General features: G+C 29.0%; 1 protein-coding gene across 4 annotated transcripts in view; it reads left to right on the top strand.

Moving 5' to 3' along the window:
• Positions 1 to 12334, top strand: part of LOC132929325 (syntaxin-binding protein 5) — a 136424-nt gene extending 124090 nt beyond the window's left edge. For 3 of the 4 annotated variants that reach the window (XM_060994606.1, XM_060994604.1, XM_060994607.1), the window contains exons 17-22: positions 14 to 286; positions 1064 to 1172; positions 2516 to 2599; positions 5820 to 5915; positions 5982 to 6106; positions 7899 to 12334. In XM_060994606.1, the coding sequence (XP_060850589.1) occupies positions 14 to 286; positions 1064 to 1172; positions 2516 to 2599; positions 5820 to 5915; positions 5982 to 6106; positions 7899 to 8164 (953 nt within the window). In that variant the 3' untranslated portion in view covers positions 8165 to 12334. The remainder of the gene's footprint in view (positions 1 to 13; positions 287 to 1063; positions 1173 to 2515; positions 2600 to 5819; positions 5916 to 5981; positions 6107 to 7898) is intronic. The other variant, XM_060994605.1, reaches the window with a different exon arrangement.
• Positions 12335 to 25780: the final 13446 nt, after the last annotated feature.

Here is a 25780-nt window from a genome sequence, read left to right as displayed (position 1 = left end):
GATCGTGTTGCAGAAACGCCAACCAAAAACTCTAGCGGACTGAACCGTATGTCACCAGCGCTAACGGGTAGCTCGGAGAGCGTGTCCAGCAATCCCGGAGGCGTCGGCGGATCGAGTGTCGCACAGCTCCAGCAACAGTCGCAGGTGTCGTGCGACCGGCAGTTCGTGACCATCGTCAGTGAGAAACAGGTCAGGGTAGTGGCCCTGCCGTCACAGAACTGCGTCTCCAAACATGTGATACCCGACGCCGACTTCATGGTCAAATCTGAAGTCATATCCATGAAAGGTAATCTCGTCCCAGTTCTATTTATTTGAAGCAGATTTATGTGATTGTAAGAAAAAAAATAGCAAAAGAAAGAGAGACGAACAGCTTAATGATCGATGTCGATTTAAAACATTTATGGGTAACGTTATAAATTTATCATCGGCTCTGAGATGAATATGCATTTTTCTAGTTCAGTAATATTTTCTATGTAGGTACGTGATTTTGCGTACGTCTGAATCATATCAATCTCATGGATACGTATACACATTTCTGGTGATACGATTGAACAATTCTTTTTTTTTTTGTTTTCACATATCAAACTGTATAATGTAAAATATGGGTTGGGTGCCTAATATATTATTATTGCAATACCGTATATCTGATGGGAGGTTTAACTCTCCGAAAGCATGGAATTCAATTTCAAGTTTTCAATATTAAAGTTTACGCAAGTTTACGAAATATCATGATTTTTACTTTACAAATCCTCCTCAAAAGTATTTTTTTCTTTTTTTAAACTCACGGTTTTGTATTTCTAATATCTAAAAATATCTGACAGTTATAATATATTTGAAAAAAATACCAAAATACATATACGTATTAAATATACTTATATTATAGCAATAAATTGATCTTTTGGCAGAAAATTCTTATACGACGTACAGTCACATACATCTATCGTAGATTGTCAATTTCAACTCTCTTATCACGTCTAACTATAAAAATAGCTAAATCTCAATTTAATCTAATATATGTATGCTTGCACACTTCCTGACTGGATAAATATATTTTCGTTTGCAGATAGCGTATGCCTGGCATGTTACATATCCAACGGCCATATAAACATCTATAGTCTGCCGAGTCTCAAGGTGCTGGTGGATGTCGACTTCCTGGCGCTGTCCGATCTAAGGTAGGTACCTACAAACACCAACGACGTTATCGTTACGCGCTGATTTTTTTCCTTTCCCCTTCTGTTTCTATTTTCGTATTTGAAATATGTTTCCTAAAGAGAAGCGCGTCTCTCTCATACCTATATAAATCGTATATTAAAAAACGCGTACGCATATAATATAATATATCGTCGTCAGGCCTGGCTTAAAGGGTGTACGTGGCACGATAGTGAAATTTTTTGTTGGGATTTATAAATGTATTTTATCATGAACGTGATGGTGTTTGTTAAGGTGGGGAAAATCGAATAGTGTTTTATATTCGCAAAGCCAAGCCCAATTGTGGTGCACGATATATGATATTATAAATGTTTCGCAGTATATCTATGTGTGTCGCTTTGTAAGGCAAATTTTTTTCACAACACAACGAATTTTTTATGTTCGTTGTACATTTTAATCGAGATAATGTTATTATACTTTTACACATGATCGTATGTCATTTTTCCGAAATTAATAAAATTCTATCTCGTTGAAAAATTGGTTTCGGAAACAGATTAAGCGTAGTTTCAATTTCCTGCTTTTTACCCAACCAAGGAGAAAAAATCGATTTTTAAGAAATTACTACAACCCGGGTAGTATTTATTTATTTTTTCGTTTGGCGTTGAAATGGCATTACGCCAAGTTAACGACGTCGAAATAACCTTATTCGTTTCACTCTCTGCAAATATCATAATTATTAATATTTAAGGTAAATATAGCGCATAGATAAGCATATTATCATGTGTAATATTATATAATACCGCGCGTAGCTATAAAACGCGAATTGTTTCTATTATCATTCAATTTTCTTAACCTCTTACCATTAGTTTTGTATTTTCTACCAAATTATTTACTATATTTTAAAACTAATTAATTGTTATATCTTCTAAGTTTACTAATATATATTATGATTGATGACAAACTGTGTCAATATAATATTGTATATTATTATTAAAGGTGGCATATTAACGTGTCAAATCATATACATATCAAAAAGAGTTGCGGAGTACCTATTAATATTTATTATTTTTTATAAACCTATTGGACTTTTATTACGTATAGAAATATCATATTATGATAATTATAATATTATATGCCATCGCATATAGTATTTTTATGATATTATAACAACTATCACAACGCATCAAACATAATAACTGTGGGTGTGATGGTTATTATGTGATCATTATTGTGTGCAATTCACCATGACTGTCTGTGAACTGTAGAATTATTTTTTTTTTTTAAATACTTAACCGTTCGGTTATTTGTCGTCTCGGACTATGTGTTTATTAGTGTTTATTATCTCTATGGTTTGTATTGTGGCCAGTTTTCAGACCCAGAAACAGGGCATAGTTGACCCAATGTTATCCATATGGGGCCAACAGATGTTTGTCAATGAAGACACTGACCAGTAAGTCGTGAACACTAGGAACGCCATTCAACATGACACACACACACACATACATACACACACACACACACACACACACACACACACACACACACACACACACACATACATACACACACACATGCATACAAACAGAAACACATTATACATATCAGTGTATATATTATAGATACGAGCTGTTAGACGTCAATATTATAAAACCATCCTTACCAGTAAAATTGCAAGCATTAAAAATAATCTAATACTCATAAAAAAAAAATTTAATTTAATCAAAATTTCGCCTTTTTTAAAAAACAAAAAAAATTAAGTACCTGCATACTAATTTTCGTTAACAATATCACCATTAATTTTCTTGTATTTCTTATTAAATGTTGGAATATTATATGTTAATTTATTTTTATTTTTTTCAACATGGATATTATTATTATAAACTATTTTACCCGACCAACTATACTAAACAAAATTAAATAAATAATAATAAATCGAATTCTAATGCCACAAAAATGGCTATATAATTATATTTGTATTCATCTATATTACAATAAAATATATAACCATGCAGCGTATACATTCATAAATATTGTTAGCACCCTCTTCAACACCTCTTTTGTTTTACATTACACAACTTTAATATTTCAATTCTTTTATCCCAGTGATCCGATGGTTTTGATTTTATCAATAGTGTTATTGCATTCTCAGTGACAAGTACCTATACATGTGTGTATATACTTGTATAAAACACTTTTAAAATAAAATTTATTATTTTCACTGAATTCGATTTTGAAACAGAATACTGTTAAAAGCGTTGTAAGTTTATAATATCCTCTGGAATTTGTAGCTCGTAAATTCTATATCAGTGTTACATTGATTTTTATTTTTTATTAAACTATATGCTATGTTTTTATTTCTTAATACAGTTGCTACAACTTCTAGATTATTCATACGTCAATAGGTATTATATTTACAATACATACCCATGAATTTCGTTTGTCTTGCGAGTTTAATTCGAACTTTGAACCTAAATATGTATTTTGCTATATAGAAACCTTATTCGGTGAATAAAGTTACGATGCTTATCATTTAATGACAACTTGTGTATATATAGGTTTATATTATCCAAAAAGTTTTCATACCACGCGTAATATACCTATACCCCAAACCGTATTATTACAAACATCAAAGTTTTGAAATAATATTAAAATGTTCACAGTTCACTGTAATAAATGTATGAAAAAAATGATTCCGTGTCCGTGTCATTAATGTAATAAACCACTGCAATCTAATATAATTTAAGGGGGATATTTTCTTGACAGCACATATTTATGAGATATATAAATTACATAAAAATGAACCGATATATATACTTATAGTGTAATCTTTGAAAACATCTTGGTATTACAACCTTTTTGTTGACCAAGCCATCATAGACACTCACACCCTGTGATACATTACTACAATTGCGTACAAACATTATACATATATACATATAAGACATATACAGTAACAATATATACTAAGTACGTCTAACGGCTCGGACCTGACACAAATGTACAGTAACACACTTGCACTTAGATCTTTTCTGGTTTTAATTTACCTTCAGATTTACCCTTGACCTATTTAGCTATAACGTCTCCTTTGGCATGGATACCTAACCCAATACCTAACTCCATTCCATCCAACAGCTCGTTATCAAGTGAACGTATATATGTATATAAAATGCAGCTGCATTATGTGACGCTCGGCTTTTTGACGACCCTTCACCCCCACCCGTGTACGGCTTTTCCATCATTTTCGTACATTTGTTCTCGTGTTTTTGATTGAATCTCAGTCCATTTGTATTATACATACACGCTATTTTTGTTTTATATTTTTGAACTGTAATCAAATTATCGTCAGAAGCTTTATAATGCTTCCAGTGCGTTTCAAAAGTCCGAGCGACAACCTTGGACTATGGATTTTCCGAAATATTCGGAAATCCCGGAAGTTTACTCTATTGAAAAACGCTGGTTCCAGAATTTTCTCTTACATATATTAAATATTTGACAATGTCCGTTACGGATTATCGTCGGACTGCTGAAACGTACGAATAAATTACAAAAACAATTTAAAAAGAACCATTGGTTAATATTATTATTCTGATCGTGCAGCACGTTAACCCAATGCTTTGATATAACATTAATTTTTTATTTAATTTTTTTTTTGTTTTGCATGAACTTCTCTAACATGTTTATCTATTATAACATTATATATTATGTATAACTTCCTAGCACTCGACTGTAAATATTGCAACAAGCTGTCCGATTTTGTTTTTACTAGGAAACTATCGCGACCAAAGTCTAAATGAAACTAGGCTATCATATATACACCAATCACTCACCTTAACATAAGTCTATAATTTTCTTAGCTATATCTAATTTCCTGTGTTATATACTATCAATTCCCGTTAATTTTCAAACTATTATCGTGCACGTCTTCGAAATTCAAAAACTCGTACAGATCAATATACAAGTCGTCCAACGCAGCAACATTAAAAATAGTTAACGTGACTGACCTCGCGACAATAATATTATTTTTAATTTCTTACGAGTTTTTGGATACATTGCGAAGACCCTCTATCATTTGCACACCAAACCTATGTTTTAGAAAAGCACAATATCAATCTATGTACAAAAACAACGGAACAGGATAAAGGCGCTCCTATTAGTTCTCGCCAAATAGTAAAAAGACTTAACACATATAATTGTATATACTATATTATATTTGACAAGCTAAACGCATATAAATATCAATTGTGTACAGTTAAACAAATCAATTGTGTGTGTATTACTACACAGTATTAGTCATTGTGTCGAGTGTAATTTTGTACAAAGGCCACAACGAAAAATTAGGGTTTTCGTTATTTTTCACAAAATATATTATTATAGTCTATATAGCGTCTGTAGAGTTTTTTTCAATATTTATTATTTATTATTATTCTAATATTAATATTATTATTTTTATTATTATTATTATTATTATTATTATTATTATTATTATTGTTGTTGTTGTTATTGGACACTGGCAAATGTATAGAGTGTGAATATGTCCCAAATTATTTTATTTATTTAATAATTTTATTTCGTTATTTTTTATTATTATTTAATCCTCTTTTATTTTTTTTAACACATCTTTTAATCATACATAGTCATTAACGTTTATGTTTGTGTGTATATTTCTATAGAATTGCCAAGACGTTTTGCTTCAGTAATCGGGGACATGGATTATTTTTGAACACGCCGTCTGAGGTGCAGAGATTTTCTGTTTCCACCGAATTCTGGTGAGTTGTATTTATTATGATGATATTTTCTCCTTAAAATAACACAATATTTAACGGATATTTTAGCCAAAGTCTACCGGAAATGATGGGTGAGCTGTTCCAACCTCACGAGATGCCCGAACCGCCTAAGCAAAGTTTCTTTATAGGACTTTTTGGAGGTGGCTCTAGATCCATCGACCGTGAAGAGCTATGTATGTAAAATTTCCATTAATTAAATGTATTAGAACCCCCTAATCTTTCACTTTTTGATTCCATGCTGACTAACTACCAAAAGTCAAATGCTAACGATATAAATATGTTCTATACTCGTATTACTTAATATTATTTCCTCACGCCTCGTAGAAATTTTAAAATTGATTAAATTAATTTTATTACTCTTATTTATAATATTGAACATAATAAATAATAATAATATGGTATTTACTGTTAATAAACTTTGATGTTTTATTTCAAATTCCATAAATTATTTTTACTTTACATACTTATTACTGTGAATAATTATTTTCTGGTGCGTAATGATATATACTTTATATAGGTATAATAATTGTTCTTAGTTTAATAGCATTATTCCATGGATCTCTTAACGTCTACATATTTTATACTTACCTTAAAACCAAAAAACCCGTTTTAGTGCTGTTTTTAAATTTAATATCAGCCAAAGGCATGGATAATACATTTCCATCCAATATTCTAATAATAACTTAGCGATTTATAGGATTATTTCAAGTATATATAGGTCCTGCAGCTGTTCTAGAATCGGTGGATTATTCGTCACAACAATTTAAACGTTATTTTTTACAATTCGATTCATACGTTTTTAAATACATTTAATTTTTAAATCGTATACGTAATTATTATAAAATATCAATACATAGTTTGTTACGAAAGATTATTGTTATAACATTTACTAAAGGATCTGAGCATTGTAAACCGTGTGTTTTAAAAACATTGCTTGCAGCAATACCGGTGGTTAAATAATTACACGAATCTGTAAGTTGCAATAATATAAGTGAAATGAGACGGATTTGTATCAAGTGTGCATGTCGCTAGTAAAATCTCGTACTCTTTGTCTTCGATCCATTTATTCTTTCGAGCAATTACTTTTAGAAATTTCTCCGCAGCAGTGGTTTTATTTCCTATTTGCTCTCTTGTCTTCATCAATCACTGTTATACCGTCAGTAACATCATGCACTGTGGTTTCTTTATTTCAGTTTTCTGGGTTAAAACGTAAGGTTCGAATTTATGGACTAAACAATATCGATCAACGTGTTTTTTTTGCTTCTCGTCACGATTTTGCAATGAAGAAACGAGTTCTCCCTTTGCACTGTGTATTATATATATATATATATATATATATATATATACATTTATATAATACACACGCCTGTAGTAGATAGACGTCCGGTCCCTCTGAGAAATTTTCCGATGGTCGGTGATTTGACATTTTCGTTGATACTCCAATACACAATCGACCTAGACACCTATAGTAAACGTTCAAAGTAATTGAACCGAATCGATCGAAAAATAAATTACATTGATGAAATATATTTTAACAAAAAAAAGAAACACGATATTTTATGGTTAGGTATAAATTTATCAGATATAATCGTAAATTAAAAAAAAAACTCTTAAATCATTTTAAAAAACTTTACCTTTTTCATTATTATTACTATATCTAATAATTAAATAGTGATAATGTATAATAATACCTATCTATAGAATATATATTTTATAACGTAACAATTACGTAAATACTAAATATCTAATTGTATCAAAACATACTTTCGATGGGTGGAAGGCAAAATATGACCATCAAACGTTTGATACTTTAAAGATGGTTTCACTTATACCAATAATTAGGTAATAAGGTTTATCGTTTGAAAACTATTATCTTTTTAAACAAAATTGTCCCCATCATATAGCTTATTATTTATTATTATTATCATTATTTATTGGGGTTTTTTTATATGTGTTTTCAAACAGTCGGTGAGTCTACCAGCGGTAAAGCACCGAAACTTGTGGCCAAACTTGTGCCCGGTCCGTCAGCCCAATTAGACGCACTTGGCAATCGAGCGAGCACGGCGGCCAGCGAAATATCGAGAGCCCATCTATTGGCTGTAGAACGTGGTGAGAAGCTCAGTAACCTAGAAGATCGCACCGCTAGGATGATGAACGAAGCCGAACAGTTTTCCTCCAATGCCCGAGAATTGATGATGAAGAACAAGGACAAACGATGGTACCAACTGTAAACCCATCGATTTAATTTTGTCTTTCTCTTCCTCGGTATATATACTATCTCCCCACTCTTTCTTTTTCTCTCTTTCTTTCTCTATATATAACTATCTTACACATAATATATACACAAACGTATTAAAATGTCACCCACACACCGAAAAATTGTATTTAAAAAAAAAATTTCCTTGTTAACAAATTTCGCTTTAAAGGTATAAAAAAAACTATTTCGCTAAATATACTCTCGTGCCATCTAAGTAAATGTAATGTTAGACGTTAATTAACGTGGTTATACATAGTCTAATATATACATATGTGCATATATTATACTATTCATCGATTAAATTATTTGCGATTTTAGTCGACCACAAGAACATAATATTATTATTATATCGACACGCAGACATACCATCCCATTACTATAATAGTATTACGTCGAGGAACACAACAATTTATCGTCGTTCATAACCAATTTATTCTCTTAATTTCAACCGGAAAATGATACCACTCGTTGATAATATGTGTATATGTATATATAAATGTGAGTACATATACATTATATATATATAGTGTAATTATTATTTTAAGGATAATAATATAAACTCATTAGTCATTTGATTGCATATTTATATTGTATTACTCTTAAAATATGATTAAATCAACATAAAAAACGGGCTGTGGTTGTAGTAATATAAGTAAGGTGTATTTAAGTCATAAATATATTAAATTTATAGTTTCTTTATATATAATATATATATATAGAAATAATAATTCGCGGTTCTTACCATATGTGCTAAATTAATAGCGATCGAGTAAGGAAAATCAAAACTAAACAAGATATATCTCAATAGGTACCTAGATTTTAATGCCCGCCAGATGTATTTTTATAAGAGTATATTGTATACCTCTGCTAAAAGTTAAGTATACCAAAATCGTACAATTACCATCGTGTGTGTGTGAGTGTGGCAGGCTGTTGTGATTATTATGAAGCGATTTGTGCCTTAAAAGTAAGATACTATATATTATATACTATAATATATAGTCTACAGTGAAATAAACTGTTTCTAGGGGCTATTAATATTATACTGTAGTGTAAATTGTTATATTATTAATATTTTCTTTGATATATTTATAATCGAACGGGATTTATATAGGTACGTTATAGGTAAATGTAATAATAATAATAATAAGGGAATCATGATGTGTTTTCTGTTTCACGATATTTGGCCTTCCGAAATACGAACACGATATTAAAGTATAAGTTTTATTACTTATTACGATCGTATAGAGCGTGAGGAAAAAAATAAAAATCTCTCCTAGTCTGAATAAATGCTGCTTTACCTCAACAAAAGTCTTTACCCTAATAATCGTTTTCCCATTTTTTAAAGTCTAGTCAAATAATATAAACGCCGCGTAACTGTATCAAGAATGAGTGAATATAATATTATATACGACCAAGTCATACAGAATTCGTTTGGGGATCAATACGTTTTAGCTTATATATATATATATACATATTATATATTTATATCTATTTATTATAATAATATAATAATATAAAATTATTATTATTATTACACTAATTGTAGCTGTTATATTTTTTTCCAAAATATTTTCTCATTTCGTACTTGTTTTTCTATAGATTAAAAAATAATATTATACTATAATGTAAGCAAAATAACATTAGTTTTAATTTAAGAATATTTATTTATAACTACACTACAATTATGTGACGATAATTTTACGTTTCCCTGTACATATATATTATACTATAGTGATAATTATATTTATGTGTACGGTATGTGCGTCAAATATGGCTCTCGAAGGGTCTCGTCTCGGGTCTATCGTGATTTTCATGTAGCTTTTTCGTCATCTCAACAAGAACACAAAAATATTTACGGACGTCTATTTTGTTTTCGTCAAATATAATATTATTGTATGTATCATACAACTTCTAAATGAACCCGTCTTAACCATTACGTATAATACCTGTCGTATTATTATATTTACTCCCACACGGCACATTATATACGATTAAAAAAACATTATTTTTTCCCCAACATAATGCAATTTCCATGCCCGTGCACAATAAAACATACGCGCACATTACCTCGAACAATTTTCCGCCATAATAGAACCGCCTGTCAATGTTTTAATTTCTTGTGCGTAAGTAATTTTTTCCGACGAGTAATTTTTCACGATTCGCTCGCACGACCCTTTCCTTCTCTCCGGCTCAACGACGCCACCACTGGGATAGGAAAATCGTTATTGATGGAAATTTGGCCCCGCAGGACCCGAGCGAGATGCAACAGACAAGCCATAAATTACCTACCGGAAAAAAAGAATAATAATAAGAATGTGATATGAAAAAATAATATATATATATACAAAATCCACTGGTTAAAAATTGTTCTGTTGACACTTATTGTTTTTTTTATCGTTTTAAAATATATATTATATCATATGTTTGTACATACATACAATATACATACATAAATATATATATTTATTTACTAAAGATCGGTTATTAGACATGTTATATGTATTTACACAATATATATATATATATTATATATATTTCATATTTATACGTATGTATGTGAGTGTGTGTGTATAAATAACATTGAGATATTAACCAGATTTTTTTTTTAATTTACATAGATTTTAACATACGCGAAAAAGCAGATGCGTTCATTTCTATCATATTGCACCCCACGCCTGGAAAAAAATATATACCGTTGTCTTGTATTTACGTAACTTATTAAAAATTCGAGTAATATTTCACTCGGAAAGCTCTAATATATATATATATATATATGTATCACAAGTGTACTTTGAATCAGAAATCCAGTGTATTGGATAAAATAATATATTTTGATTTTTCGAATAGTATAATAAATTCAACTGCAAACATTTCTTGATTGAATACATAAATTAAAATGACAATAAAAAAAAGCGAGTGGGAAACGTACATGTATAAAAACATAACTTTTAGAGTTTTTAAAATATAAGAAAATAATGATTTAACTATTAATATTATAATTCTCTATAATCCAGTCTTCCTAAAACTAGACATATTATTGTAGGCTAATAATTTGGGCAATATTTCTATCCCCTCCATCCTTTCCTTCCCCCAATTACATTGCTAACACCATCACTCGAAGCAACCGTAACCACATAATAATAATATGTTAAATTATACAATGTACGTTGTACATGTATGCGTTTGTTTTGTATTACCTATATATATAATATACATTATTATTATTATTATTATTATTATTATTATTATTATTATATGTTTATCTGTGAAACAATATACAACATTTAGGCACGTTATTGATCTGATCTTTGAGTATTCGTATTGATAATATTATTATACATAGATAAAAATTAAAAATTAACAATTACTCTCGTACTTCAAAACACTTAAATAACAATGAAGTACGTAAACAATACCTTTATATATATTATATATATAATTATATTGTATAAGGTATGTTAAAAGTTTAATAATATTACAACTTTTTGTAGTCTATTGCGCGAAATCAAAATAATGAATATAGCTACGCGTTATTTATTTTCAACAATAATAATAATATACCAAATAATATTACAGTGATATATATTATATAAATACATGTTATACATTAAGGATAATCATCAGACGGTCCCAATAATAGTCGTAGAGATGTGGCGTCTGTGTAGGATTTCTATTTTAAATAAATGTAAAAACAAAAAAAAAAAATATATATATATATATAAATAATAAATTACTATACAAACGTTGGACTTTATAACAATTTATTACGATATGATAGATAATATGGAAACTCAAAAGAAAATATGGCATTTGTGTTATGTATAAAAATCCGTAAAGTGAGTTATAGTTGATGACGACCGTCATAATATGAAAAATTAAAAATACTTGTATTTGATTAGTATATATGTATGATAATAATTATTAAAATGTTATAGCTTCTAAATGTTTATGTTTTTTTTTTTTTTTTTTTTTAAGAAAAAAAAGAATGTAATTGAATTTTTTAAATATAAATATCAATTTTATTTGCTAAAAATATTATATTATTGTAATGTTAGTATTAGGTAAAAACCTAATATAATTTTATCGACTACCGTTAAAACATTCTATTGTTTGTATAATAAAAATGCAAAACTATTATTTTAAACTTTGCATTATTTTTTTTTTAATTCATCCTGCTGGTTTACGGCTATTTAGTTGGTTTACCTATTTTTTTATGCATATTTTAAACTAGGTACTTGTTGATTGTTGAGTGTTCATAATTTCAATTCATAACTTACAATATTGTCAGTACTCCGTATAAAAGTTTTACGGCCACGCTTAAAATGTTTTATTTCAACGGCGCAGTAAAGGTGCCTCCTACTACAAGTACCTACATAAATATTATTTAATATTAAAGCACTCGAAAAAACATCACCAATTCTTTCCAATTATGCAAATCGAATTTATTTCGAATCCATTCAAAATATAAAAAAAGTTGTAAATTATAAATGATCATTTTATTAGATTTATCTCTGAAAACCGTTGTGATACGGATATTATTGATTGATATTCCATAAGATCTGAGCTTATTCTTAAACGTCTCAATGAATCATCGACTTTAAAATAACTAGAGGAAAAACCCGTTGAGTTTAAACATGACAATTATACGCCATAATAAAATATATGACCAATAGAACACTTTGCCACCCATCAAACCACAAAGTATGACTAAATACTAAAATACGACAGGATTGATAATCTAACGACGTTCAGTTCAGTCAGAACCAGTTTTCGAACGTGAAACTTACAAATGTAAATATAGCAATACTTGATAATGCCCCATGACCAGTGGCGGACGCAGGAAGGGGTTTTGTTGGTTCAACCCCCCCCCCCCCCCCAATGAATGGATGATAAATTTCAAATAATTAATAATTTTTTCAAAATAACGATTCAGCATGTAAACTACAAGTTTCTGAGCCAATCACCATTTTGTCTTCGTCTCCGCGCAGAAGTGTCAACGCTAATAGCAATGATTGGGTAAGTACTCGTCATGTCATTAATAAATATAAAGTGTTTAAGTTGTTCATCGACTTTCCCAATAGCACAACAAAGAAAGTCGTAACTCCATTTGTATCATTTTTCTGTTTTTCAGATAACTGTAAATTACGTTTTTTAAATTAAAAAATTTTATATTGCCGACGAAAACGGCAACAATACAAAATATTAAACCCAATTACCAAATTACCAATGAAGAAATACTTAAAATTTATGCCATGAATATTAATTATCAAAATAGTGTTATCGATTTCTTCGTTGGGGACTTAAAATAATTATGTTAATATATAGATACCTAAACAATATATAATATAATTTATGTTTGGAAACTATTTAAATGTTATTATTCAATCCGTCAATTTTTACTATTCGTTTATCTTATATTACAGTAATATTTTTAGAAATGGTTGACACGATACAATCGTGTATGGTCTATTGGCCCGCGAAATTGTACGTGAAAATTCACTTAGGAAAGAAAAGTTTCCGTAAAATTTCAATCGAACGCATATTGTTTCATAGTCGTTGCTCAGTAATACCAATACACCGGGGACAAATTATGGTTTGGGGAATACCTATATAGTACCTATATATGATACACCAGTATCGGGATGGACAAATATAATACGAATATTTGACGCGAAAACCGGCCACCTTAGCCATTTGATATCAAATGATGTTTGGTCGTGAGAGAACTGCTCACTGGTCCACTGGGGATTTACAAAACACCGCTGAGCCAAATAATCAAAAATGTACAAAACTCCACCTGTATAGCATTAATATATAATATACGAGTAATACGATATAGAATATAATTATAAGGGAAGCATGTATTATATTATATTTTGTTGCGAGATCCTATTTCCGTGATCTATGACAACCTATAACGTATCCGGATCGCCGCGGTTAACTACTTATTAATAAAAATTATAAGCCCACGAATGAAACGCACTGATTTTTTTTTGTCATCTTATATTATCGTCGGGTTGGTATGACAATCGTAGTTGCTAAATTATAATATTTTGTGCAGATATTGAAATACATAGAAGTATAGAACAACGTTTACTATCTTCTTGGAAATAAAACAGAAACAACAACAATGAACATATCGGGTTACGAGTTGATCATAATATAATATGATACTATACCAAATCATAAGATTGTGAACTTTGTTTTTTTACTTGCAAATTAAAATTTCATAAGGTATTACTCAATAAATGGCTCGTTATAGTGGTGTGTAGTATAGTCATAATCACCAATAATTATCGGGTCAGTGCGTCACGAGAATCAGACAAGGCCATTGCTGCACAATTTGCAAAATAAGTAAATAACACTTGGAGCAGGTATATTTTATAATTTTACTTTACAAGAACGAATAATAATTTTAAGAATCACATTTTCATTAATATATTTACTAATAATATGTACATGAGATAATTCTAAAAATTAAAAAATCTGTTATTGATTGTGTTATAGTCTAAAGACACATATATAATATAAACTATATAAAAACACTACCTATTGGTTATTGCGTATACCTATATATAATAATATGATATAATAAATGTATATAAAATAGTTAATAGTGAAGTACAATTTATTTTATTATAATATAATTAAATACCTCACTACTATCTATATATGTATACTCGAATATTTAAACTTTTATGTTACTGTATTAAATATCCTATAGTACAAACAACTTTTATTTTTTAATATTTGCTACAAAATAATCTTACTTATTACTAATTTTTTTTTACTACTTTAGTCGACCTTAGTCGAACCATTATCGTAATGATAATATTATTATTCTAGAAAATGTTTACCCTACCCTTTTTTCCATGGTATCGTATATTCCTGTATGATGATTACACAAGTACACCACGTTTAAGTGGTGCATCCTACAATAAATTTGCATTGATTACAGTATTATACATAAAATATGGCACGAAAATATGAAATCACTTCAAAAATTAATGGTGAATTTCTCATAACAACAAATGTTTTACCCAAATCATTAAATGAAGTTAAATCGCAATACACTCTGGCCTCCTTTCAAGGTTAAGTTACGGACAAGTTCTTTGTCGATTTAGTAAATTATTAGAAAAATAAACGTTGATTTTTGTATAAACCTCAAAATTACCCAAAATAAATGTATAAACAGTTGATTTCTCATTATTTGAAATCGATTTAACAAATTTTATATTTTGATTGTGTATGACCATATACATAATAATGTATATAATATTATAATATCCGCTACCCTGCAGTCATTATTTTATCAAACTAAAATAACATTTAAATAAAATACTTTAGTTTTAAATTTATAAAAATAACAATATAATAGTTATTATAAAATTTCTAGCGTGAACCAATCAATTTTATTTCATCTATACTAGAATAGGTACATTCAGTAAATATATTATTAATTTAATAACAATTTGCGCCCTATTTCGAATGGTTAGATAACACTACTGACAGAGCTGTCGAATAATATTATTCACTAGTAAAAATCTGATTATATTTTGCATAATTCCATAATTATTATATTATATGTTATCTCGAGAATTAGATATTTGTTATACCATAGGTGCTTATGTATATATTTGTATGTATGTATGTTTCTATCCAGACACATTTATTTAAAAAAGTCACCATCATATAAAAGAAAAAAATTATTTTACTTAATACGATCAAGTTTATTAAAATTGACAATCTATTTAATGGTTATTCGTTGGATTAAAAATCGGTAATGGTGTATATTTAAGGAATTTAGTATAGGCAATATATAAAGTGTTCGCGTGCGTGACTTTTGATTACGTGTGTAGTAAATGATAATAATTAGTGTACTATGTACATGTCCCCCACAAGTTACCACCACGGCGTTGCTGGCGTGAAGCCGTGAACGATCCAGAATGCGTTTTTTATTTGATTAAAATTATGTGTAATTGTTATCCATCCTACAATTCGATCTAAAAATGCAATAATATTTCAGAAAACAAATCCAAATTCGTAATAATGTCTACTAAAAATTGGTCAGTCCACATTTTAAGATTTCTGATTTTAATTACGAATAATTAGCGTTTGAAAATACCTAAATTTTAAAATATTCGAACTAAATTTATATGAATTGGGGGACTAAAATTGGGAAAAGTAGACTGGCCGATCTCAAGTAGGCATAATTATAAATTTAAATCAATTTTCAAAAGTATTATCTCATTACTATAATAGGTCGATCAGTATGATGAACAAAAAACTGACATGTTTTGGCTAAAATAACTTATCGTGCCACCAATCCCCTTAATACAATGGATATTTTCAGATATCGGAAATACCTTTAGAATTCATAAGTAATAACTAATAAGTAATAACAAATAATATGTTTCTTCTTTTTATGTGTGTTGTTTGTGCACAGTAATTGAATACTAAAGTGATAAAAGTTGTTATTGGATATTTCATTAAATATTATTATATTAATGATGCCTAAAAACCATTTAATTATAATTTTTTTATACCAAAAATAGATAGATAAATTAAAGTTTAAAAATATATTAATTTCCCATAAAATTAAATGTTGTTACAAAATACAACTACACTTAGATATATTATACATATTATTCAATCATCATCAAAATACGATACTTTTTTATGCAACAGGTAAACCGAATAGTTATTTAAAGCTACTTACATTACTACGCATATTATACAAATTAAAAATTTGATCGTTACAAATATTTTATAATGTACGATCTCAAAATAATTTATAATACATTTCGTTTGTACAATACATGTAATTATAGTTCACCTACTCTTTGATTATAATACGATGGTATTAACTATTAATGTTGCATTATCACAAATATACAATATATATGCATAACCATTATATTTAAGCCTGGTTTTTAAGAATTTAATAAATATTATGATAATATTATCATCATGATTTATTAATTGTTTTTATAAATAGGTACAGTGAATATTTATAACGTATGAGTACTGAAACATGCGTATAATAATTAAATACTAGTTATATTTATTATAACCATTTAAAAAATAAAAAACATTTAAATATTAACAAAATGGTAGGGATTATACTTTATTAAATGAAATACTTATTATATTTTACAATTTCATACACAATTTAAATATAAATGTATACATATAATATATTATAAGTAGCTAAGTATGTACAATATTTTTCTGAAAATGTTTGTACGAAGATACCCAAACAAGTTACGCATTATTTATCAGCGCCTTTTCATTGCGTTATTTTCAATAGTTTATTATTTATAAACATTTAAAGTTAAGATAAGAACAAGAATAGTGACTTGTGAGGCAGAGAATTAATTATATACCCAACAAATTTTCAGTGTACCAATCCACAACCCTTAACGCTAAATGCTCATAAATAATAAACTATTGAAATAACGCAATGAAAAGGCACTGATGAACAATGAATAACGTGAGCATTCAGACGTAACTAGGTCTCCATTCTTTAAAAGATGTTGAAATGTTTAAATAAACATATGGCTCTTTAGCCATTCTGATTATATGTACAGCGGTTTCTGGCTCATTGGTAAATCTATTATATATTTTATATTTTATTTTGTGTTTTGGTTTTTAAACAATGTAATTTTATTAGCCTGGTCTGGTTAGTGGTTAAATTAAATTTAACAAACTAAATCGAAACGTTTTATTTTCCAATGACTAGTATGTTAAATTGTTAACACTACATTTATAAATACATATTATAATAATATAATTCACAATGTTCACATAATTGCAACACCAACTCGAATTTAACGAAATTTTATCTCGTGCGCCAGACACTGTCGAGTACCTATAACGTGGTTTTTTAGACTATAACCTATTGCGTTTAATAAATCATAATGATAATTTATGATATACCTAATTATATGGTCTAGCCGGGACTCTTTTCATTGAGTGCTGTCACTATATCACTTATCGAGCGATAAATTCAACATTCGTATGATATTTTATGCACTTATACGACATATAGAAACGTATATTATTATATATTCAATATTGTATTGAAACAAAAATCGTATAATATACAAAGAGGCGTGATACACGAAGCGAGTGATGACAACAAATGTACTTATTTGAAATTTTAAAAATCCTGTCAATACTCTTTACATATATGTAATAATAATATTATACGAGACTATACCCCCCCGCCCTAACGAATTAACACGTAAATGTCACGCGACCGTTTTTATATGCATCACCGAGTTATTTCGAATTGGCAATATTATAGATATACAATATTAATATAGGGGTTCACGTGTGCATTCGTTTGATGTGTGTGTGTGTGTATGTGTGTGAATTTGTTACCAACGCGCGCGCTCGCTCGGAATTGAAATCTCCAGGTGGGGTGCGGAATGCGAATACGGCGAACGCGTCGAAATTTTATTTTTTTATTTAGTGGAAAAAAATAGATGACACGACACGGTGCAGCGTGGTATTCTTTTGTTGTTGTCGGGACGTGCAATTTATTTTATTGTTACCTCGCACACTATCTAGCTTTGGAGTCACTTGTGTATACTTTTTTCCACGTAAACGCTTAGAATTATACTTAACACGCAAGTATTCGCTATCGCGGGCGTCTGCGCCAACAGACTGTACTAAAGACGCGCGTGTTTTGTGATAAAGGCAATGGTTGCATGTAGTATTATAGTAGTCCCTGATCACATACATACATTTTTATATATTAATATATTATACATAATATTACAACACACTACACAGTAATATTGGTATGTATATGTGGTACGATCAATGACACCCGCGTTCCATAATTAATATAGTTTTGTATTATGTATTATTTTATTTTCCCTACAAATCGCATCACCTATATCCGGTATTATTCAATAATATTATATCTACATTTACATTATATTTTTATAAAATTAACCATTTCAATATTTACAATACTTGCATTACATTTAGGTTATTCTCTGTTTGACACTAAAAAATATTATCGTCGCCGATGAGTTATATCAAACTTTTGTGAAAAATAATCGTTATCTTTTGGCTATGATTTTTGCATTTTTATAGGAAAGTATTAGTTTTACTATACTATTTTAAAAAGTTTTTTTATATTATATTCACGCAATAATCAAAATTCAAAATAGCTGAAATTAAGTAGAGGGAGCGAGTGTAATGGATAAGCTTAATATTTAAATATTATTATAAATTTAATATGTATAAAATACATTTACTTATTATTTATTTTATTTATTTAGGAGTTAAAACCCATAGGGTTTTATGAAATCATCAACTGTGTACATAGGAAATTTGAAAATAAAACAATTTTACATTTTATATACTTAACTAGATATACTAATAAATATCAATAATAAATTAAATAAAGACCATTTAAAAATGTTCTTTACATAAATACTGAAAGATTCAATAAATCTTAACTAAATTAAAAATAATAAAATAAATATTAAACATAATATAATGAATATAATCCACATACCATGCAAATTTGTACTGAGTTGACTTAAAAAATACAATGTGAAAAAATTAAATACTTTTTTTGTACCCAATATCCATAAACATTGATTTAATTTAAAAAATAAAGTAGTGGCATGAATTCGTGATTTAATTTAAGTTTCTAGAGTTTGATATGAAATGAGACGACCAAGTGGTTCTTATAGCCACAATATTTCAACTATATAATATTTGAAAATTTCATAAAATATAACATTTTGAAATATTTCAGTATTTTGATAAAAATATTATATAATATCTATAACTTATATTATAAATATATACTTGTATTTAGTCACTATGATAGTATAATCATGAAATTATTGCCATTATTATATCTATAACGACGATAAGCCTGGAAAAAAAAACAAATTTCGCAATAAATAAACGAAAACAAGATTCTAATATAGAAATTGTTCGAGTATTGTTGACCACGACACTCATTGCATTAAATATTAATTTAAATTATTAAAGCTACAACTTATGGATTATATTATTATTAATAAATAAATAATTTATTATCATTCATTATCAATATTTATAAAAAAAAAATCATTGTTTTACTTTTTGTGAAATATTTCAGATTTCAAACACTAGGTAATTTCATCATAATTTTATTACCTATTTATAATTTACCGCGATAAAATTCTAAATATGTAGTTATTTTTTATAGAATTTTTTTAAAAACCTTGATTAATTAAAACTTTAAACGTGCATTTTACCAGTATAATAGCCAATTTATGTTTGTAAAAATAATATGCATTTTACGTAAAATAATAAGGTGTTTAGGCGTTTAAAGGAATTCACGTTATTAGCACAAACTACAAAATAATCAATCATAATATTATATTGTTAGAGGTTATTGTTATTCATCGCCGTTATCTCCGTGTAATATAACATTAAAATATGGATGTTTCAGTGTTTGATTTAAACGAAACATCTTAGATTCTAAAAAGGCACGCAATAAATTCTCAAAGTTTTAACGCACATCATATTCAGGCATTACTCTTCCGCACAACTAATTTTATTTATAATAATTAATCATAAAATGCTACGTAAATTTTCAATTCAATTTTAATACAATATTAATGATAATTCAGCATTTCTTTTTTTTATACACATCATCGTTTTTTATAATTTATCGAAATAATATTATAGATAGCATAAAATAACAATTATGTTAACGATATTTAAGTTTCACATTTTGTTCTGTTGGGCGACCAAATTTCATATACCTTATTATAGCAATACACATATCATTTTTGCAGATATAACAATTTTTTTCAAAATGGTTTTTATCTAGTCTCAGCATTGGTGTATTAGCTTTTTAATTAAAAATTTGTTTTATATACATGCATAAGTTTATACATAGTTTAGAATAATTTATCTAATTTTAAAATATGAAAGATGACAATCAGATGTTGTGAGTTGTCCGGGTTGAGTGCTTTTTACAGGATATTGAATTTTTTTTTTTTGGTCTGAGGAATCATCGCGGAATTCAAACCAAGGATATTTGGCTATGCGGCCAACTTAATTAATTGTACCTATTCACTTTCCTCGGCTAACGCCGTACAAAACTATTAACTACAAATAGGTCACAAGGTTTAATGTATTGCTAGTGTAATAATATGTATAAAATTATATTTTTTCCATCATCCGCGGTGACTTTCAAACGAAACCGACAATAACATTGTTACAGATTTATTGTCACAATAATGCGCATATACCTATTTAATATAATACACAATAATACACGATGCGTATTATAACAGTCGTATGTAGGTAGTGTTATTTTATGTAAACCGTCTCGCGTGGTTCAATCGTTTATTATATATACAAAAATCGCATCGCGAAAACCTGCAACACAGAGTCATCCCCTCTGTCGGTATGAGCGTCGGCTTTGATATGACATTATTATTATTATTACTATTATGCCGGGTCGTTTGGTGAGCACGTCTTTTTCGCGGAAATTGTTTATCGAATAAAATTGATCGGAGACCAAAAAACACCGCCCCCCAAAAATTCGTTGGAAAAAAGAATCGTATATTTTCATTATTATTATTATTGCGCATATTCTGCAGTCATGTCGTTCTCTTCTTTCTAATAATATAATAACGCAAAAGTCATCTACGTGACGTGGGTGGTATTTTGTTACGACAACAATAAACGGCGGCGGTTGTATACAAAAGACTGCGGAAAAGGGAAGAGTGTCACCGTCGTCGGAGGGCGATGTTTAACAACATTTGAGCAAATATTTGCGCTAAATTTCACATCAAAGGGACAAAATCCTGTGCCGGCAATACAACTCCTCGGCCCTCGCGCGCACTTATACTGCAGCTCCTCCTCATCGGTCGTCCTGTACGTAGACAATCGTACATAAAACGTTGTTATATGTGCGTACACGCTACGTCACAAACGGACAGAATATTTCGTTCGGAATAGTTACCTATATAATACACACACACACGCATATACATACGCACAAGGCACATGATATTATTGTTGCGGGTATATAGGCACACAGTTGTAGGTAATGCGATATATGTGTACGATAATATAATATAACGCACGTCAAAGGACGCGACAATAATATATAGGACGTTATTTTATTATACCATATATGTATACACACATTATATTATATACGCGTCGGAGCAGTGACGCTACGATGATATACATATTATACATGTGATGCCATCAATAACGCCGACACGTCCTTTTGTCGAGCCGGAAAACGTTTTATCGATATAATATATAGATACCGCATGTCGTGCATTACCTATCGTGGTGTGTGTGTGTGTGTATGTGTGTGTGTACTCGTACGTGTATAATATTATTATGCTTGGGCGATTTTTTCGATATATTAGATTCTATGAATATATTGTATGTGTGTGTGTGTGTATGTGTGTATATATATAATATATATTATTATGTTACACGCTCGCACGTCGGACGCTGCGCCGGAACGACTACGAAAAACACGCGTCTCTCACACGTGGGATTTTCTCTCCTTTTTATCTCTCTCTCTCTCTCTCTATCTCGTCTTGTCGGAATCGAGAACCGATTACTCTCGTCCAACTATACTCGACGGCCCAGTCCTTTGAACCAGCGGCGTGCGCTCGCTCGAGTTATGACTATATAATAGTAACGTTTTCACATTTTTCTAAGGAAAAAAAATACCGTCGGCGTCGTCGGCGACTACCTCCCGCTAGACGGAACGATCGTATCTTGACGTATTTATTTTATTTTATATTTATTTATTTTTATTCTTCCCTTTCGGGAAAATATCCTTGTAGAGGCTCGCCGTCTCTTAGACCACCCAGCGGCCCTCGGCGACATGCGGTGCATTGCAACGAATCCCACCGTTTATTTAGACGGTCGGATAAAGCGAATGGCTATAGGAAGATACGAAAAATTCAAAAGACCTAAATCCCTCCGCCGTTGCCGCCACACACTTGTACGTGTAAAGGGCTCCGCCTTTCTCTCTGCGTGGCTCTTTCGAACAATATTAACGACTGCTGCAGCCTGTAGAAGATAGTGCGATGACAACCGAATAATAATATATAGTACATAATATTATAATATGGTAATGTGTACGCCACAAGTCAGCTATAGAATATTATTTTTATTTTTTGTCAAATTTTAGCGGTTGTGTAAAAAAAGGGTTTTTATACTTTTATATATATTATATGTAGACATGTTAGTTATTTATTTTAAACCGCGTTTTATATATTTGTATTATATTATAAATCTTAGTTCTATGTTATTAGATTAGGTTAGATTTTATTATTTAATTTTAAAAATTTAATTGTGTAGGAATTTCTAGGATAAAAATTTGTTCAACATTAAATAAATTTAAAAAATAAAAATATATACTTTATACGTGTCATATGGTCTCTTTGACTAATAACTAATAAGTAATAGGTATATTAAAATATATATGACTATTTTTTTTAAAAGTACAAAAGTCCGAAATTTCCTATATACTATAATATATCACTTGGTTGAAAACATTGTTGTAACAATGTAGCTGTACGATATACTTCGTTGCACTACAAAACGGTTTTCGGTATTTGTATATGTACATTGTACATATTATATCGTATATATATTAGGTACATATATTTCTATTTTGAGAGAAATCAATACAATATAATACCTACCGCACTTCTCAATTCGACACGATTGGCGATTATTTCGAGTTTCTATAGCAGAATATTCGACTGTCGGTAAATGCGAAGCTCATTCATCATATCTGAATCGGACCTTTTATTATAGCCAAAGATTTTTTTCTTGGCACTTCTAACAGACAGATAGTATTATGAGGGTTATTTACTATTTTTCAAAAACATTTATATTTTGCTTTGAGGTATTGGATGGATTCCAAGGCTTAGCACCCATACATTTAGATTTTGGGTTTTGAGTAGATTAGTAAAATCGAGCAGTTGTAAATACTATGGTTATAATAAATAAATCTGGACAAGATACTAAGGCCTAGTGTTACATGCAGTACATAATACATAATATATATGTATATAATGGTGTATTGTGATGATAAATTATCGTACTAGAAAAACGATTTGGAACGGGACTCGGTAAGACCACAATTACTGACATTTCATCAGTTAACGATAATTATATCTTCAATGTTCAGTTTCAAAATAGATTAACCGGATGTTAGGGTGTAAATGCTGATATTTTATTTATTATTGATTCGGATGTCAAATCTACCCGAGATCAAAATTCTAGGTATATGGGTGGTTTTAATTTATATGGTTGTTAATAGTATTAAGTTCTTAGTTGCGATTAATGCAAAGCGGAAAGAGTTACTAAACATTTTAATGTACTTTTTGTTTTATATTTTCAATATTCACTTTACATTCATTAAACTATTGATCCCGACAAACCACCTAACAACGAAGTAAAATATTTATATAAAAACAAAACTTCGCATTTTTGTATAATAATTATGTCGTTATTTTTCAACAAAACGTTTGAAATTATCCTTGACTTTTAGAAAGACTCGCGATTTATTTGAGTTACACGGCTATACAACTTAAAGGGATATAAAAGAGAAGGGATAAAAGAGAATTCACTAATATAAAAAAAAACTCATTACGACAGCACGTGCTTTTGGATCTCGTTTCATGTCAAGTATACCGTTATCATATCTTTATCGTAAAATGTGTTTTAATATTTTAATATGTATAAGGTATTACATATATATTCTGTATCCAAAATGTAATTTATAAACTAACGTAAATCTATTTTTCATGGTTTTAGTATAAAAATGAATAAAACATAAATAATAAATATATTAATAGATATATATAACAAAACCATTTATTCGTCGTAGATGGAAAAATTAGAAATATTGAATTTATTCAAGTAAAACAATGTTACCTAATAAAAACAAAAAAATCTAAAATTGTTTTAAGATGTTGACTTTCAACTAGAAAACGTTGTACCATTTTTTAAGAAAATCAAACTATAGAGGAATATATTGAATACAAATAGTACTTAATGTTTATTTTCCTGATGTAATTTGTAACAACAGTTTATTCAAACCTATTTATTATTTATTTCCCTTTTATAAAATCATATAAAAAAGCATAAAAACAGTCAACAAATAATGACCATACGACCACTGCTATCAACATTTAAGCTTAATAAAAAGAAACCTAGTACTTTATAACTCCAATAACAGCTTTTTATTGTTTTTTTTATCAATTATCTTTCAATTACTGTCTAATGATACTTTAAAATTTAAATTAAATATTAACTAAATAATATTATAAATATGTTTGTATACTTTGGAATTATCTTTAGGCTCTTATAGCCACGTCTATGCTTTAAATGGTAAATGGACGCATAATCGTATTATTACATTACATTTCGTAATTTAAGACGTCTCGTTTGTCGGTCGCATATTAAAATTAATTTCGATCGTTGCACCCGCGCGTTGATCATTATCACAGTAGTAAGTATATATAGATGTCTAAATGTCTTGTTGGGTATAGATCACTATAATAAAACAACT

This window comes from Rhopalosiphum padi, chromosome 4, assembly GCF_020882245.1.
Source record: "Rhopalosiphum padi isolate XX-2018 chromosome 4, ASM2088224v1, whole genome shotgun sequence".
Taxonomy (NCBI): domain Eukaryota; kingdom Metazoa; phylum Arthropoda; class Insecta; order Hemiptera; family Aphididae; genus Rhopalosiphum; species Rhopalosiphum padi.
The sequence above is the reverse complement of the archived record's forward strand: the minus strand, read 5'-3'. Positions and strand labels throughout refer to the sequence as shown.